General features: G+C 39.0%; 2 protein-coding genes across 5 annotated transcripts in view; one reads left to right on the forward strand and one right to left on the reverse strand.

The window, feature by feature from the left end:
- Window positions 1-16,795, forward strand: part of MKRN2OS (MKRN2 opposite strand) — an 18,366-nt gene extending 1,571 nt beyond the window's left edge. For both annotated transcript variants that reach the window (XM_073352261.1, XM_073352262.1), the window contains exons 2-4: window positions 6,270-6,319; window positions 8,488-8,650; window positions 15,277-16,795. In XM_073352261.1, coding sequence (XP_073208362.1) covers window positions 6,270-6,319; window positions 8,488-8,650; window positions 15,277-15,553 — 490 coding nt within the window. In that variant the 3' untranslated portion in view covers window positions 15,554-16,795. The remainder of the gene's footprint in view (window positions 1-6,269; window positions 6,320-8,487; window positions 8,651-15,276) is intronic.
- The window catches only part of TSEN2 (tRNA splicing endonuclease subunit 2), a 49,722-nt gene continuing 37,728 nt past the window's right edge, over window positions 5,254-17,247 (reverse strand). The window contains exons 11-13 of one of the 3 annotated variants that reach the window (XR_012159867.1): window positions 17,165-17,232; window positions 13,618-13,666; window positions 5,254-5,791 (exon numbers count right to left, since the gene is read on the reverse strand). Coding sequence is in view for 2 of the 3 variants with exons in the window: in XM_073352251.1 (XP_073208352.1) it covers window positions 17,173-17,232 (60 nt within the window). In the remaining variant the exon portion in view is untranslated. Of the gene's footprint in view, window positions 5,792-13,617; window positions 13,667-14,244; window positions 14,268-15,397; window positions 17,233-17,247 lie in introns of those variants that run through there. The other 2 variants (XM_073352251.1, XM_073352250.1) reach the window with 2 other exon arrangements.

Consider the following 17,247-nt stretch of genomic DNA (forward strand, 5'->3'; position numbering starts at 1 on the left):
GCAGGATCAGGGAAACTCCCAGTTAATTCAATGAGAGTTTTGCCTGAGTGGAAACTGAGTAAAATCCTCAGGATTTGTCTCTTTCATGGTAATTTTTTTAATGTGTATCAAACTGAACATACGGTGTATGTATATACACAAGAACATGGCTTTTATTTTTTTAAGATTCCTTGGACCATACTGTATTATTGATTACATAGGGGAGTTCTGATTTAAAATCTTATATAAATTATATGACATTTTATTCAGACACTAGAATTAAAGGTGATGTTGAAAGATTCTATATATGTAAAACAATGAGTTATACACGTATACCAGTTTTCTCCTTTAGAGGGAAAGATGCCAGTGTTTATTACTTTTTAAAGAATGAGTTTTCAATGAAGTCAAACTGAATGAAGTTCCTCTCCCAGAACCTCCTTCCGTCAGTTTTAGTGTCAGAAACAGGCAATGTGGGCCTTGATTTTTCATCTATGAGCGCTCCAAGGCTCTGCAGTGTGAGCTGTACACTATGATTCTGGGCTCATTGTTCTGCTCATCCCTCCTTTGTTGCTGGTGACCACAGCAGCATGTGTGTTTTTCATTTAAATAAATTTTTCTTTTAAAGATAAACTACCTTTGTTAAGGCTAAACGTGCTATAATCTATTAAAATTAAATTTAAAAAAAACCACAACACAACAGGCATTACATGTTTTCTGCCAAAGCTTTAAAGAAAGTCAAAGCACAGAACTGGTGGAAGTCACTCACTAAGTACCTGGGCCCCGTTTGCTAAAGTGCAATATGAGCTTGTAACAGCGGTTGCCTCTTCTGCAGATGAAGAGAAAATGTTTTCTTCATTCCAGTTTATTCAACTAGTTCCTTGCACTGACTAGATCAGTGGTGGGCAACCTGCAGGCCGCATGCGGCCCATCAGGGTAATCTGATTGCGGGCCACAAGACGTTTTGTTTATGTTGACCGTCCGCAGGCATGGTCTGGGCCAATGGGAGCTGCGGGGGGCCATGCCTGCGGATGATCAATGTCAGCAAAATGTCTCGCGACCCGCAATCAGAGTACCCTGATTGGCCGCATGCAGGCTGCAGGTTGTCCACCATTAGACTATATCATTCAAAGTTGAAAACCAACTGGGAGTTGAAAAAGTAGGAAAGTTTGGAGAGAAAAACAATCTATGACTAAAAACAAGGAGAGAGAGGATGAGATCTACTATAGGCATACAGCAATTCTCCAAAAAGGGCTATATCTCAGGAGTTTAGTGTACCCACCCTACACACACCCACATCATATATAATTTGAAGTCTTATGTTGTTTGTTTAGATGAGGTATGATTTGGAGATGTCAAGGGGTTCCATAAGTCCGTACGTGAGATGAAACGATGGTATAAAAAATGATAGCGTCATTTTTGTACTGTTCCAGGAACACTGCAATATGACTGACTGTAGTTTTTACTGTTTAAGTTAAAATTAACACCTTAATGTTATTGGTCAAAGCTACCAAACAAAAATCCATTACAAGATTTTTACTGATTTTGCATGGACAAGTATTTTTTTTTTTTAGAAATTATGAAGCTGTTTAGCATGTGGCAAAAATGGTGAATATCAACATTTGCAGTATACTAATATGAAATGTTTTCATATTGCATGTTCTTAATTGTCAAAGTAGCTTACAAATTATTACCATAGTTTTCTATATTTTCAGTTGAAATTTGCTGACCAGATTAGTCTCACAATGAAGGTTGTGCACAGTAGGAGTAGATTGTGTCCTCATAGTTTATACTGCATAGTGGGTAGATATAAATATATATGAGTTCCTAATATAATGCTTTTCCATTTGTTAGCTTTTGTACTTACAATGTAGCTGCTAGTCTGCCTGGTAGGCTGTTTTAATATGTAACTGCCTGTGCATGCAGTACTAACCTTTGAAATATTCTAGAAACTAGCTTTTTAATTCAGTGACACCTAAGTATTAGTGTTAGATAACAATATGCAGCTTCCTACTGAGATTCAATCAAAATGTTTAGTAATCAAAAATGGCAATTTTGATACTAACATATATATCTACTTTAACATAAGTCTGTATACTTGTACAAGATGAAATATGGTGGTGGTGGTAATGCCAGCAATATACTTTGGGCATTTTACCTCTACAAGAAAGTTATAGTATATGAAGACATGAAGAATACAAGCCCTTTAAAGCATCCATCAAAGAGAAAAAGACTCTTCACAAACTTTGAAAAATGTGTTATTTGTCAAGAAAAATCAAAAGAATGCAAAAAACTGTCAAAAGCCACCAGTCTTGGACAGTATTCTGTGATGCTGGCAGCAGAATCTAGGAGAGATGAACTGTACTGGAGACTACTATATGAGTCTTGTAGTTTAGATGATAGGCCACCAACACTATCACAGGGATTGCTTTCAGAAATACATAAGTAAGTGGAATTTGGCACATGTCAGAGTTGTACTGAATCCAGAAAAGAAAACTCTGAATCCGACCAGAGAACATCAATCGTGTTCAATCTGCTTCTATAGCTACCAGAGTGTAGACATCCTCCAGTGATTAGTCCAGTTGTATTGTTCACTTGAGAAAACCACACAAAAAATACAAGCAACTTCATAAAATAGAAATATTTGAGAAAGCAACCAATCTAAGGGAGGCAGCACTTCAAAGAGGAAATGATGACATGTTGCAGAGAATATCTCTGGAAGATTTGATTGCTAAAATGCAGTTTATCACTCTACCTGCCTTTCTTCCTATGTGAGTAAAATGAATCTTAAAGCAAAACCATCTAGTTTCTCTTCAACAATACAGTCCCCTTATGATATTTCATCAGCTGATTGAAGAGATAAGATCATTGTCTATGTACAACAAGAAGGCTCTTCTCCTGTCCTAGCTATAAAGCTCTACTTCCCTCAGACGTAGAAACTGCAAGCTATTCCAGTAGCAAATTACATGCCAGATTAGAAAAAACACTGATTCTGCAATTTCATTCCATGCAAAGCATGGACAAAGCCAGTCAACCATTGTTCTAGGCTATGCAATAATATTAGCTGACACTACTCAAGTTGCTAGTAATCTGAAGCAGAAACTTAAATCATCCAACTGTTTTATGGATGTTGTTCTTCCGAGTGGGCCTGATGAACAGCTTTCAAATTAACAAATAGTTTTGAATAATGCCACTTCAATCCTTCAGTCTGATATAGCCAAAATGAAAGCCTCAGATTATTACTCAAAGCTAGGTAGTTGTAGTTTACAGTGATCAACTACTTTTGTGCCCCACTGGTGCAGGAGTTTGTCCTTTGATAGATAAAATGAGTATCATCCTTCAGAAGACATTCAAAGAAGGTGCCTCTCAATTGCGGAGCGTATAGTATTTCACAGTTCCAAAATTATCACATCATTGCTCATAAGTAAGACTGAGAGTCTGTCATGGAAGTCACAGATTCCATGACTTTTTGGGACCTCCATGACTTCTGCAGCGGCTGGTGTGGTTGACCAGGGGCTGCTTGAGCAGCTCAGGCAGCCCATGGGACAGCCGCACCAGCTGCTGCTGGGGCAGTCTCAGGCCACCAGGGGTGAGGCAAGGGGTTGGGGCACGGGTGAGGGCTCTGGGTGGCATTTACCTCGTGGGGCTCCCTGGAAGCGGCAACATGTCCCTTGGCTCCGTCCTAGGCTGAGGTGTGGCCAGACAGCTCTGTGCACTGCAGCTGCCCCAACAGCTCCTATTGGCCATGGTTCCTGGCCAATGGGAGCTGTAGAGCCAGCGTTCAGGGTGGGGGCAGTGTGCAGAGCCCCACTGGCTGTGCCTCTGCATAGGAGCTGAAGGACATGTCGCTGCTTCCGGGGAGCCACGCAGAGCCAGGTAGAGAACCTGCCAGCCCCACCAACCCCTCGCCCCCTAGCAGCTGAGGGGGTCCCAGGCTATGCACCATTGCCCACCCCTGCACCCAGAGCACCTGCGGCACCCTTGGGCCACCCCCTGCCCCAGAGCACCCAAGATTTGGTCAGGGGTATATAGTACAAGTCATGGACAGGTCACGGGCCGTAAATTTTTGTTTACTGCCTGTGACCTGTCCATGACTTTTACTAAAAATACCTGTGACTAACATGTAGCCTTACTCATAAGTCTTGCTGCATAGCTACACTATGAATTTGGGTCTCAATTTAATTGACATACTACACCTTAATGGCTTCTGCATCAATTACTAGTTCTGCAAAAACTGACTACAGGCAGGTGTGTTCATTCTAAATGGAATTGTATCACTTCATGCTGGTGGAAATCTCATTCATGAAGGAGATGATAATATAGACATCAACACAGAGATAACTGATGGGAAGAATACCTTCCATTCAATGGCTAGAGTGGCATTTCAACAACAGTCTGCAGATAATGAAGCATCACAAGACATATCACTGAAGCATGGGGAAAAAAAAGTCACTTAACTCTCCATGGACAATCAGAGTCTCTTATACAGTGCGCAGTATTTGAAAAACCTAGAACACACCCCGAACCAACGAGCCATGAAAAAAATACTTGAGAAAAATCAACTGTCTGTAGTCAGAACAATCTTTCCTGCACTGAACTGTGTACATGCCCAGACAAAGACTGTGGTAACCCATGCACACTTAACAGAGATCATAATGATGAACAAGATGATGACAATGATGTTGATTAGAAATGTCACCAGCACTCTTACATTTCAATGATACCTGTGCAAATTAATTATTATACTTCATTTTACTCTTTAAATTATGGTTGTGTTGCTCTGAAATCACAAAAAAAAAATCCAATTTTATGTCTTGAAATAATACACAGAGTCATGAAACTAACACAAATGAATGCAAATATTTTGAAGATGTCATTTAAACACGTTGTCACTGTTTATCCCAAATCTATGATAACGGCGTCACTGGACCGCTCCATAACATACCTCATCTTAAAGTAGACATATTAAGCTTTCAAATGATGTGCATGTGCATAGGGAGGGTACATTAAATCAACCAAATAGGTAGTATCTGCCACTCACCTACTAGTCCTTTAAGATTTTAGAACATGATGGCCAGAAACTATCAGTTCAGTTCACTAAACTACAGATATACTTCCTTGGTTTGATAAATCACTTTATTTCTTATGTATCCAGCATATTTAAGGTAGTTTTATTTAACTATTTAAACAACTATTAAACTGTTAAAAACAAATTTAAAATGCTGTTTTTGTTCATTTTTAATTTAATTTGAATTTCCATCCAAATGCAGCCTGACAAATCACAAGTAAAATATTATCTAGTAAATATATGCATCATTCACCACTTTATAACATAATAAACATGTAAAAATTAAGAAGCTGAATAAATGTATGTCAAGCTATATAATTGCTTAAATAGATGTATATAGATGTACTTTCTGGTTAGCAAAAAGTAGTACAGTAGAACCTCAGAGTTATGAACACCTCGGGAACGGAGGTTGTTCATAACTGAAATGTTTGTAACTGAACAAAATATTATGGTTCTTTCAAAAGTTTACAACTGAACATTGACTTAATACAGCTTTGAAACTTTACTATTCAAAAGAAAAAATACTGTTTTAATCATCTTAATTTAAATGAAACAAGCACAGAAACAGTTTCCTTACCTTGTCAAATTTTTTTTTTTTTTTTAAACTTTCCCCTTTTTAAAAAAGTAGTTTATGTTTAACACAGTACTTGCTTTTTTGTTTGGTCTCTGTTGCCTGATTGCATACTTCCAGTTCCAAATGAGGTGCGTGGTTGACCAGTCAGTTTGCAACTCTGAGGTTCTCCTGTACTGAATTACACCAACCAACGAGAATCAACCTTTCTTTAGGAAAATAGGTAAAGAGTACAGATGCGAAACAAGATTAAAATTGATTATTACATAAAAGTTTTCTGTTTGTTGATTTAAATCATGATTAAAATTGGTGATTTAAATGACTTATTTAAATCAGTCCATCCTGTTTTGTCCTAATCAGAGATGAGTGAACTTGTTTGGGTAAAATAAAACCAAACCCTGAACCTTTTCTGGGAATGAAAACACTTGTCTTTTAAGTTTTTCATGGTGGTGGTTGTTCATTTCCATTTGCTTGTCCCCATCCTGGTTTTAGTCGAGATCCAAAATACCAACAGAGAAAACAGCCTTTTCAGGTTATTTTTAATAGGCCAGAAGGGGAAAGTGGTAGAAATTTTTGCATACCAGATCTAAAGCCAAGCAATATTTACAAGAAATAACATTTTCAGTCATGAAAACATTCCCGTTTTTCTTTCAGAGAGTATGATGGAAGCTCTGATCTCCATGTCGGAATAACCAATACTAATGGTAATATGGGCTTTGCAATTAGTTTATATTCTTTTTAAAAATGTTGTGCATCTCTAATGTTTCTCCACTACCTTACTAGCATTTGCACTGTATATTTAATATTTGGCTTTCCTGCTCTCTACCCTCCCAAACCGACATTTGGGGCTAAAGTAGTCTTACTGCCTGAGAGCTGAATGGCACTCATTTCCAAGCCAGTCAGTTCTACATTGCTATGGTTGTTGTATCATATTAAAGAAGCTCTGTATTAAAATCACAAATGAGTTTGATTCCCCATAGTTTAAATTCCAGGGTATTACTAATTAAGAGGTCTCTTGGTTTTTGGTACTGTTTCTCTCCTTCTATGTGTGAAACTTGCAAGCTGCTAATTGCGTTAGTACATTCTAAGACAGAGTCTGTTCTCAAAGCAATTCACACAGAGAGAGACTCAAAGCAATACTCTGTAATAACAGAAACAGAACCCAGAGACTCCCCACCCTTTTGTTGTATTAACAATTGTGATTAAAATAGAGATAGAGGGTGTATGTGGATGGATGCTTGGTGTGGATAACAACTGAATGATCAGGGAGGTGCCAGCCCAAGAATCCAGTGTCTATCGGCTGAAGAAGGCGTCAAGTGGAAATAACCAGAGGACCCCCCCTCCCCCCCAGAGGCAGACTGGAATCCATCCAACAGCCTCAAGGACGGGAGAACCAAAGAACAAGATAACATCTAGCAGCACGGAGCCGGCAGGAATGTGCTATCTGCTGATTGATTCAGCAACAGCATGATGAAACAATTCCCACAGACTAGCCTAGGAATAAATTCCTATAAAAATAGACTCTAGAAAGTGAGAACTTTGGGGGGTCTGATTCTGCAAACCAACTTCCAGGAGCATCAGATGAGCATCTGACAAGGCCCTGCTCCCTCCTCATGTCCAGGCCACCTGGCCAGTGGCTTGGCATGAGCAACTCTAAGGCTGGTAACTATGATAACAACCTTGCAGAACCTTTGTGTGTGTGTGTGTGTGTTTGTATGAATGAATGTGTGAATAAATATGAGATTGAATGGAATGTTATAACTATAACTAACTGCTTACTATGATTCTTTCTGTAGTCACAATAAATGTGGTATTTTGCCTTTTTCCCTTTAATAAGATCCTGCTGGTTTTTAATTTATTGGTATAACATGGTGACATATGAGGCTTGCTGTTAAAAAACATCCTCCCCTTTACTACAAAAGACCTGCAATGAAATCCTGGCCCAACTGAAGTTAATGGAAATTTTACCATTGACTTTAATGACGTTAGGATTTCACCAAGACCGAGAATTTGAATCCAGGCTTCTGTCTTGACCCCGAACCAGAACCATTATCCTCCCCAGACCCCACAAATTTTGGAAGTACGGACAAAAATGGAACCCACATTCAAAACCAAGCACAGCCCCATTTTGTCCATCTCCAGCACAAAACTAACTAGGCAGCCCACTGTACTATGGCCTTTTAATGAGATTTAAGTATGCTGAATTGTTGCTGCTGATTTTTAAGCACATACTAATCTTAAAGGGACAATTGTTAAATTAAAAATATTTTTTAAAAGTCCTTGCCCACATGCTATAATCCCTCTGATTATTAAAATTATAGAATTTTAAAAATCTAATTTATCAGTGTCAGTACTGTTTACTTTTTGCATTTTTTCCTCATCTTGGACAATGAAAATAGATGTCAGTTTTACTTTAATTTATAGTCTCTTTCTGGATAATTTCAATTTCATGTACTAGCACCATGCTGCCATATTAGGGTTGCAAACATGGCAGAGGAACAATAATTTATTTTAAAAGAGAATGTTTCATCTGGAGTTTAAAGAAAACCTTTTGGGTTTAGGTTTTGTGAAAGGTTATTTTTCAGAATCTAAGGTTTTGGATCAAATTTATTCTTCCACTGATTTTTTAACAAATGCAAAGTGAAATTACAGTATAAAAATGCAAACTGTTTCATGATCAAGATTAGACATGTCATAATATGTTGTTTTAGGGGGGAAACAGTAATCTGCAGGCTGTAGTAATTACTGTACTGTCATGAATAATGCCATTAGGGAAAGCAATATTGTTGTAACTAGCTGTCTCATCTTATAACAGTGGACTTTTATTTCTGATTCTCCTCCCTTGCTGACAATCTGCTGCTTATGTTTCCAGGGTTGGTGTATAATTACAATGAAACAGGCATTCATAGAGTTGAACTTGGGTGGGAGCAATGCATTAGTATCCCACTAATGCAGCCAGACATGTATGGACTGCTTGAACAATGGGATAAGTACCTAGAAGAATTCTCTACGGGAGAGGCCTGGTTTTTTCACAGGTATGTAGTTTAGCAGATAGATATACTAGAATAGTAATTATTAAAGGATGATGAATTGGGATATTCAGCTTTGGATTCTGCTAAGCATGTGGTTCACAGCTGAGATTGATTTACCCAGTCATACAGGAGCCAGTCTGAATAACTCCTTCCTACAAAACACCACTTGAAAATCGACACCTTTGTTAACAGAAAAGGGTATTTTGAGGTAATTATTGAAGTAACAGACAACCCTGATGGAATGCAGAACCTCTACAGCGTATTAAGGTCAATTCTTTAGCAATGTGAGTTTGTGCACTACTGAGAACATTCTCCTCACCAAGTCATGGCTCCTGAAGAATGTATGGTTGGCTGTGGAAAGAGAATCACTGACTTTTCCCAGTTCTGTAGTCAAAGAATCACTGGTTATGGGATTCAACCCTCTAGCTACCTTTTGATCTACAGGGTAAAATCCTGACCTTACTGAAGTCTATGGGAGCTTTGCCATTGACTTCAGTGGAGTCAGACTTTCATCCACAGTGTACATCCAGATGCGTACTTCATGTCAATAGTCAGAAATGGAAAAAATATACTATCAGGCTTATCTCCAGCAGTTCCAGCTAGTTTGCAATGTTTTCCTTTTGCTAATTAACTAGGGAAAGACGTCAGCACAAAACCATCATGTTCGGCATAGAATGCTTCATTCTTTTTAGGTTCCATAGGGGCTGATGGCTGACAACAGCATCATCAGTGATGTGGTCAGGCTGGAACATGCATGTCACCTCACCAGGCATACAGGCAAACAACAAACTTACAGCTTCAAAGGAGAAGGCTGATGCTCTAAATGTTCATTTTAAAAAGTGAAATTACTAAATATCCTATTTGGGCCCAATCGTGTGAAACGCTGAAGTCAATGAGAGGACACTTGGTATTTTGTAGAACCAAGCCCAATTTTAACCACTGTATGTTTGGCTGCTGTAGTGGTGTATTTTAACATTTCTTTTTGAGTCTTCCTTGTCTTTTTGGCTGAAATCGAAAGGATTTGATTTCAAGTTAAATTTTCAAAAGCAACTAAGTGACTTCAGAAAATGAGTCCCATTGACTTCCAGTTAGTCTGGCACTTTTTAAATTCCCACTCGTAAGTGTTTCTTCTTAAAAGTAATTTGATGTCAAACAAAATGATGGAGGAGAGATGGTTAGGTATTTACACTTTTTTCTACAAGCCTTTTTGATAGCAAGAATATTTAATTCCTAGACAGCTTACTCACGAAAGTGACCTACTAGTCCCAAGTATGCCTGCAGTCACTCTGTCCATGCACACCCAATCTAAATGGTGACATATTGAGCTTTCTAGATATTCTAATAGAATAGATAGCAATTTTACACAGATTTTTCAGATCATTCACCAAAACTATGCAGATTCAAACACAAATTTTAAAAAATTGGTCCTGCGTTAAGTTTTTTGTAGTGAACTAGTTTTATTACTGCATTTTGAACCTCAGCAAGCATTGGGCCAACTAGTTCTAATTCCTGTTCTTTAATTTGCTTCCAAATGACTGGCAGGCATACAAGCAAAGTCTTGAAATGGAGCTGAAGCAAATTAATTGACTCACTGACAAAAAATGTTTTTCTTGAACTTACTTTAACCAAAAGTAAAGATCATTATTTTAAATTGTTCTAAAATCTGCGTAACCTTTGAAAGTAGCTATAGAAGTTACATTTTACCTTTTTGTTATACAGTCTAGTGCTGTGATGACAAAGTGTATTTTCTGCTGATCCAGATTTTGTGCTCCCCCTGCTGCAGTAACTGTAAGCCACTGGTTTTGTCTGAGACAGATAATATTCATTTATGGTTTTGGTTTCTCTCTCATTATTTTCTGCATGATTCTAAAGACAATGTGTGATTTGTAGCCATTATAATTTTATATCCTGAGAATTTAGTTCTCTCTCAAACAATAAAGCTTAGATGACTATAATGTGTTAAGACACCAACTATGTGAATGATCTTGGGCTTCAGCATGAAAAATCTGATTTAATATGTCCCTTCCCAAGACCTGAAAGAAAATCAGTCATGCTTCCAAGTTACAAATACAATACAAAGATCCCAGGAGTGGTCTCTACTGGGATCATTAGATATCTGTGGAAAGCAAGTAGAGGCAGCAAGTGAAGAGTAAAAATGTATTCCAAGAAATATTTGTGATTTCACTGAGAGCAGCTCCTTAGGAAAAGAATAAAATCACGGTCTCTGAACTCAATTTTTAAAATAAGCCATGTTGTCTCAGCTTTCCTTCTAAATTAAAGGTTATAAAACATTTGTGGGAAAGACTTGTGTTGTATTTTAAGAGACCCCACATACTTTGTATATTGCCTAGGAATGTAGAGGAGACTATAAAATACCTAAATTCCCTCTTTTAATTTAAATTAAGTTATCTATAAGCATAGGGACACTAAACTATACCTTGCTTTTTATTGGAAGAGTCCGTAAAAATTAGATGCAATGAATGGTGCCTTTCTGCTGTTTTTTTTAAATGGTATATATAAATGCAAGAAAGAGTAGGAGTGGCAACTGAGTCAGACGTAGATAACCTCCAGTGGCTTAAATTACAGGCAACTTTATTTTTGCTAATACCAGGCCATATTTCCCATTCAAAGGTGGTAATCTAAAAACACATTCAGGGCCATCCTTAGACATATACAGCATACATTTGCAGTGCCCCTGGGTCTTAGTGTCCACCCGTCTGCCTCTTCCTATCCCTGTTCTGACCCTTCCTGCAGGCTCCCATCACAACTGGCTGCTGCAGCCTGGTGAGTCTTCCTCCAGAGGGGATCTAGTACTTAAAAGTGAAAAAGCCTTCCAGCCTGCCAGACCTATTAACACAACATTTAAACTGCTAAAGAGCCATTCAAGTGGTAATGAAGCCCTTTAGCAGGCATTTGCCAACCCCCAGGTATATACAAAAAGAAAAGGAGTACTTGTGGCACCTTAGAGACTAACCAATTTATTTGAGCATGAGCTTTCGTGAGCTACAGCTCACTTCATCGGATGCATGCCGTGGAAACTGTAGCAGACTTTATATAGACACAGAGAATATGAAAAAATACCTCCTTCCACCCCACTGTCCTTTTCTTTTTGCGAATTCAGACTAACACGGCTGTTACTCTGAAACCAGGTATATATACTGTCAGTTTCTGAATTTACTGACAAAAACAGCTGTGTATTACTGTAATATTTACTCAGAACATGTTAGTCTATAGGACCTTAGTTTAAAATTTCTTTTCAAAATAATATTTCATTAGTGTGTTGCTGAAGATTATAAAAATCACATCTCTAAAAAATCCTTATATAGATTTTTAGATGCACAATCCGAGTATTCATCTTTATTTAGCCTTAAATGCTTGGATCTTCAGACATATAGCTTTTTTAAATAAATCCTTCAAAAGACCGCCCTTATCTAAAATACACATGAGCCGGGCTGCCATCAGACATAGGGGCACCAGTTTAATACTGCATAGGGCCCCATAAATCCTAAGGATGGCCCTGAACACGTTTGATAGTGATGAATGTGATAATGCGTCATTTGTTATAAATACAATGATGGCAAACTAAAATCCCCCAAGTTATCTTCAATAAACAGCAATGGAACCCATTTTCTGTTACAGTGCTATACCCCATTATGACCTTGTTTCAGCAGAAACACTTAAGCATGTGCTTTGCTGGGTTGGGCACAAGCAGACTAACTTTAGGCATCCAAACGTTTTAAATTTGGACTAGGACTAATGAGAAAATTGCACTGGGGTTTCCCAACTGTTGTGCAATGCAGCATATTTACTTATAATTACTTAACTAAAACAAAGAGAAAAAGGAGTACTTGTGGCACCTTAGAGACTAACAAATTTATTTGAGCATAAGCTTTCGTGAGCTACAGCTCACTTCATCGGATGCATGTCCAGGTCCTGGGCTGGGGGGCCAGGGCGCTCTGCGTGCTGCTTTTGCCTGCAGGTATGCCCCTCCCCACCCAGCTCCCATTTGGAGCCAGTACTGGGGGCGGGGGCAGTGCCCGGAGCGCCCTGGCACTCCTGCCTGGGAACCGGACCTGTCCTTCTGGCTGCTTCTGGGACACAACGCAGTGCCACCCAGGACAGGTACAGACTAGCCTGTCTTACCACCACAGACCCGGCATTTAACAGCCCAGTCAGTGGTGCTGACTGGAGCCACCAGTGTCCCTTTTCGACAGGGTGTGCTGATCGAATGCATCCAATAAAGTGAGCTGTAGCTCACGAAAGCTTATGCTCGAATAAATCTGTTAGTCTCTAAGGTGCCACAAGTACTCCTTTTCTTTTTGCGAATACAGACTAACACAGCTGCTACTCTGAAACTTAACTAAAACAATAAGCTATGATGAAGCACGTATATTCAGGCAATAACATGCTTAGCAAACCAGAAGTCAGAGGTCACTATAAATACATCATGCACCAAAGCAAAAGAGCTTTGAAGAGATAGCAGAATGCTTTGAACTAGACTCAGTCCTCCATGCTACAAGTCTGCAGAAGACTGGATGTTGCAAATGAATATTGTAAATTCCCAGGGGTAACAAGCAAGTCTTGTGCATTCATAGGTCCCCTTGCCAGGAGATACACAGTACATAATATATAACACAGAAGTGACAGCTATACAGGAGGCAAGAGGAGAGAGGGTCAAAGGACTAGGAGAAGCAAGATTTCTGTAGGAATGGGAGGTGGTTATGGAAAGGGCATAGAATCAGGTAGGGGACAGAGCAGGTGGTCTGTGCAGGGGTTTACAGAAGGGAAGTGAAGTAGTAAGGGGGCGGGGGGAGTAGTAAGACCACCAGAGATGTGCAGGAGGAGAAAGAGATAAGATTATATTAAAGTTGACTGCTATTGCTGTAAAAATTCTTAAGATACATACTATTAACTTATAGGAGAGGTTGAGAAACAATACAAAGATAAAAAGACAGATAATTGCAGCCTACTTTTGGCTTAGGTGGTTCCATAGGACAGTCCAACTTGAAGAATAATATTCTGGTTAAAAATGGGGAAAAGAACATATAGAAAAAATGTTAATTTGTCTTTCAAGTGTTAACTCCATTTCAATTAGTTACTTAAAGGCATTTCTGCCCTTGTGATACATGTGCAATTTATTATCGCCAACAGGAGTTTGCCAGGCAGAGTATATGCCCCTAGATCAACATAATAATAGCAGCATTTAATTGGTTTAAACTATGCTTCCAAGGAAATACTACAGTGAAAGATGTATGTTGTGGCACATTCACATCACTGCTGCAGGTGACAGCTTTCTGAACCGGATAATAGTACAGCAATTAACAAGGGGATAGATAGCTAACTTGGTCAAAGCTATCTTTTTATTTTAAACACTGGAATTTATAATTGCATACGCTAGAGCAGGGGTTCTCACAAGAAAATTTTTGGTGGCCTCAGAGTGCGGCCACCAACTATTACTGGTGGCCACTCTAAGTATTAGGAAAAATTGTCAATTAACTTCAGGAAAAATAAATACATATGCACATATACATGTCCAAATCATTGTAATTTATTTATGTAGGGTTTTTTCGCAGACTCAATAATAAAAATAATATACAGTTTTCTTTGTTCTTTACTGGACCTAAACAGAATAGAAACAAATAATGTGCTTTGTGTTCTTGTTCCTTTTTGTTGTTGTTTCTTTTGCTTTTTTGGTTGCTTGTTTTTAAGACTTGCTAGCTAATAAATCCGTTTCTGTGAAAAGTGATATTTATCACTTTTCACAGCAGCAGACTTGCTATCGAGGCAGTCAAAAGTGATATTAACAAACATACAAATATCACTTTTCACAACAGACTTACTCAGCCCTGACAAGCTGGGGGACAAATTAAGCCCTGGATGGAGAGGTGGGTAGGGAGGCATCTCAGGGCCAGGGGTGACAGGGCTGGGGATGTGAGTCTGGGGACTGGAGCCCAGCAGCAATGCACTACGGCCAGAGGACGAAGTGGGGGCCAGGGCAACGTGTGTGTGGATGCACGGGGGGTGAGCTTGGGGCCAGCAGTCACTGCTGCATGGCTGGGGCTGGATCGCACAGCCCCACGGGTGGAGTCCAAAACCCTGTGGCTGGGGGTCAGAGCCCACAGCTGCATGGCCAGAGCCCAGGGCCAGAGGAGGCAGGTGGGCAGGGGGTGGAGCCCACTGCCACACATCTGGAGCCTGCCATCCCAGGTCTGAAGCCCGAGCCCCACTGCCTGCCTGATTCTCCAGCATTTGTGGCTCCAGAGGGGGACAGGGCCCAACACCTACTGGCACCACTGGTGGGAGGGGGACATCCCCCCCCCCCATCATTACTAAGGAGGCTGTGGCTGCACAAAAAGCCCCTGGCTGCCGCATGTGGCCACATTTGAGAAATGATGCACTAGAGCTTAGAATCTGACTTTTTTTTATGCCAACAATTTTGCAGCATCTGAGAGCATCAGAGGGACGGACAGTCATCATTACAGGTGCATTTAAGTTCTAGCATTTAGAGAATTTTAGTATTTTTGGAAGGTGTATGGTTCTTTATCTCAGCCAATAAATCATCATCTCCAGTTTACACACACTATTTGAAGAACTAGTCTCTCTCATTAACTTGGTTATCTGTTTCACAGGTACGATGAACACCACCACAATTGTTATACCTTTGCACTGGCATTTATTAACTGTGTCTTGGCTGCACAAGGTAAGCAGCCAATGAGTAAAAGTGAATTCACAGAAAGATTTGTGATACCACAGACAAGGAAAGCTTCCAAGTATATCACTGTCTACCAGGAGGTAGCAGAAAATTATTTCTACATTGGTGACACCCTTGATCAAGAAAAAAACAATTCTGGAGAGGACACATTATTACGTTTACAGGCATTCAAAGCAATGAAAACAGATCCATAAATAGGAAATCTTTGGGTCCAAGCTTCAGTTCTCCCTCTATATACCTGACATGCCTTCCTGCAATATTTGAAAACTAACTGATTGTAGAGACTGACTGTAGAACTCAGATATGTCTGAGAAAAGGATCATCCCTTTCATCTCTCTCTCACAAGACATTAACATGACACAAGAAGGAAAAGACTTGTATGAGTGTGTTCTGGGAGCTTTAAAATTTTGCTCTCTGCAACTACCTAACTTTCATGAGCACTATCACTATGGGAAATTATATATGTTCCTGTTTGCTATATCATACTAAAAGTTGTATGAGTGTAGTCATGTTTTGTAGTAGACTATGAGTGTTGTAAATTAAAACAACAAATGTAGATTACCTTTTGACCAAAGTCAGAAAAACAGTTTGTGACAAAAATGAATGGTGACACTTATTCACTAAAACACTGCTTGAATTAAGAAAGCACTGCGATTACTGGTCATATATACTATTTTCCTCATATGCAATATGCAGATACTAAAATGCCTGAGATAAGGTACAAACTGAGTAAGTTTTAACTTTACCAATAAGTGGCGGTGTTCATTCAGTTTCTTGTAAACATAAAGTACTATCATAAATGCTACGTTGTACCTCCATATTTTTACTACCATTGCAAGAATAAATAGCTGGAGTAAAACTATACTCCTCTCTCTCTAGAGGGGCTATTTTCCAGTGAAGTGTCTGGAAGTATTCAGTACTCTACAAGAAACATTTTATACTAGCCAACAGATTTTGCAGGCTGTTGTGTCCATAACTAGCACTGGACTCGTCAGAATGTCCCTCAACAAGAAATTAAAGGATTTGAAAAGACTGAACAGCAGTTTTACAGATTGTTTCTGCAGTCATGCACTGACCTATTATAGCCAACTTTTGCTAGTTTTCACTGTTCTAAACCCTAAATAACTTCGCTAGAGTTAATCTAGATAGATATCAATATAACAGAGCAGAGTTCAGCCTTATTTCTCCTCGTAGTTTTTGCAAAAGCTCAGCCAGAGCTAGTATGAATCCAGGTTCTATTTTCTTCAGAATTCTAATAAATGGTTCTTAATTTTGTCCCACCTCTAATTTATACTTTTGTATAAATGGTAGAATAAGTATAAAAAACAACAACATTCTTTAACTTCTTACACCACACAGTTCCATTTATTTCTTACTGTCATAAATGCCTTCTGCCATTGTTTACTATATTTTAAAATTGTATTTAACATCAAGCACTCCAAAAATGAAAAATAAGAACACTGAAAGAAGTTCTCATTAGGGTGAAATTCACCCCTGTTCAGAGGGTAAGCACAAACCCCCTCTGTACTACTTAATCCATATTTTGAGAATTCAAATGGAACTTAAATAGTGCTGGGCCTTGAGATGTGTTTCTGCTCAAGGGTGAATTTCTGATTGGCTCAGAACAAGGACCTTCTGTGCTTTTACCAATCGGAATACACTTTGTGAATGAAAATATATGGCAAGTTTTGGTCTCCCTGGTTATGCACTTCTAAAGGAAATAATTTGGTGCAATAGCATTGAAAATATTAAGTATGGTCTGCTCTATGAAAAAAAATACCTTGATATCTACTTTCTATAAATACCTTGACATTCAGCTTGAAGAGAGAAAAGCCATTATCCAGCCACAACATTTCCAATTACAGTACAGACGCTACAGAGGGAAAAC

Source organism: Lepidochelys kempii, chromosome 7 (assembly GCF_965140265.1).
Source record: "Lepidochelys kempii isolate rLepKem1 chromosome 7, rLepKem1.hap2, whole genome shotgun sequence".
NCBI lineage: Eukaryota > Metazoa > Chordata > Testudines > Cheloniidae > Lepidochelys > Lepidochelys kempii.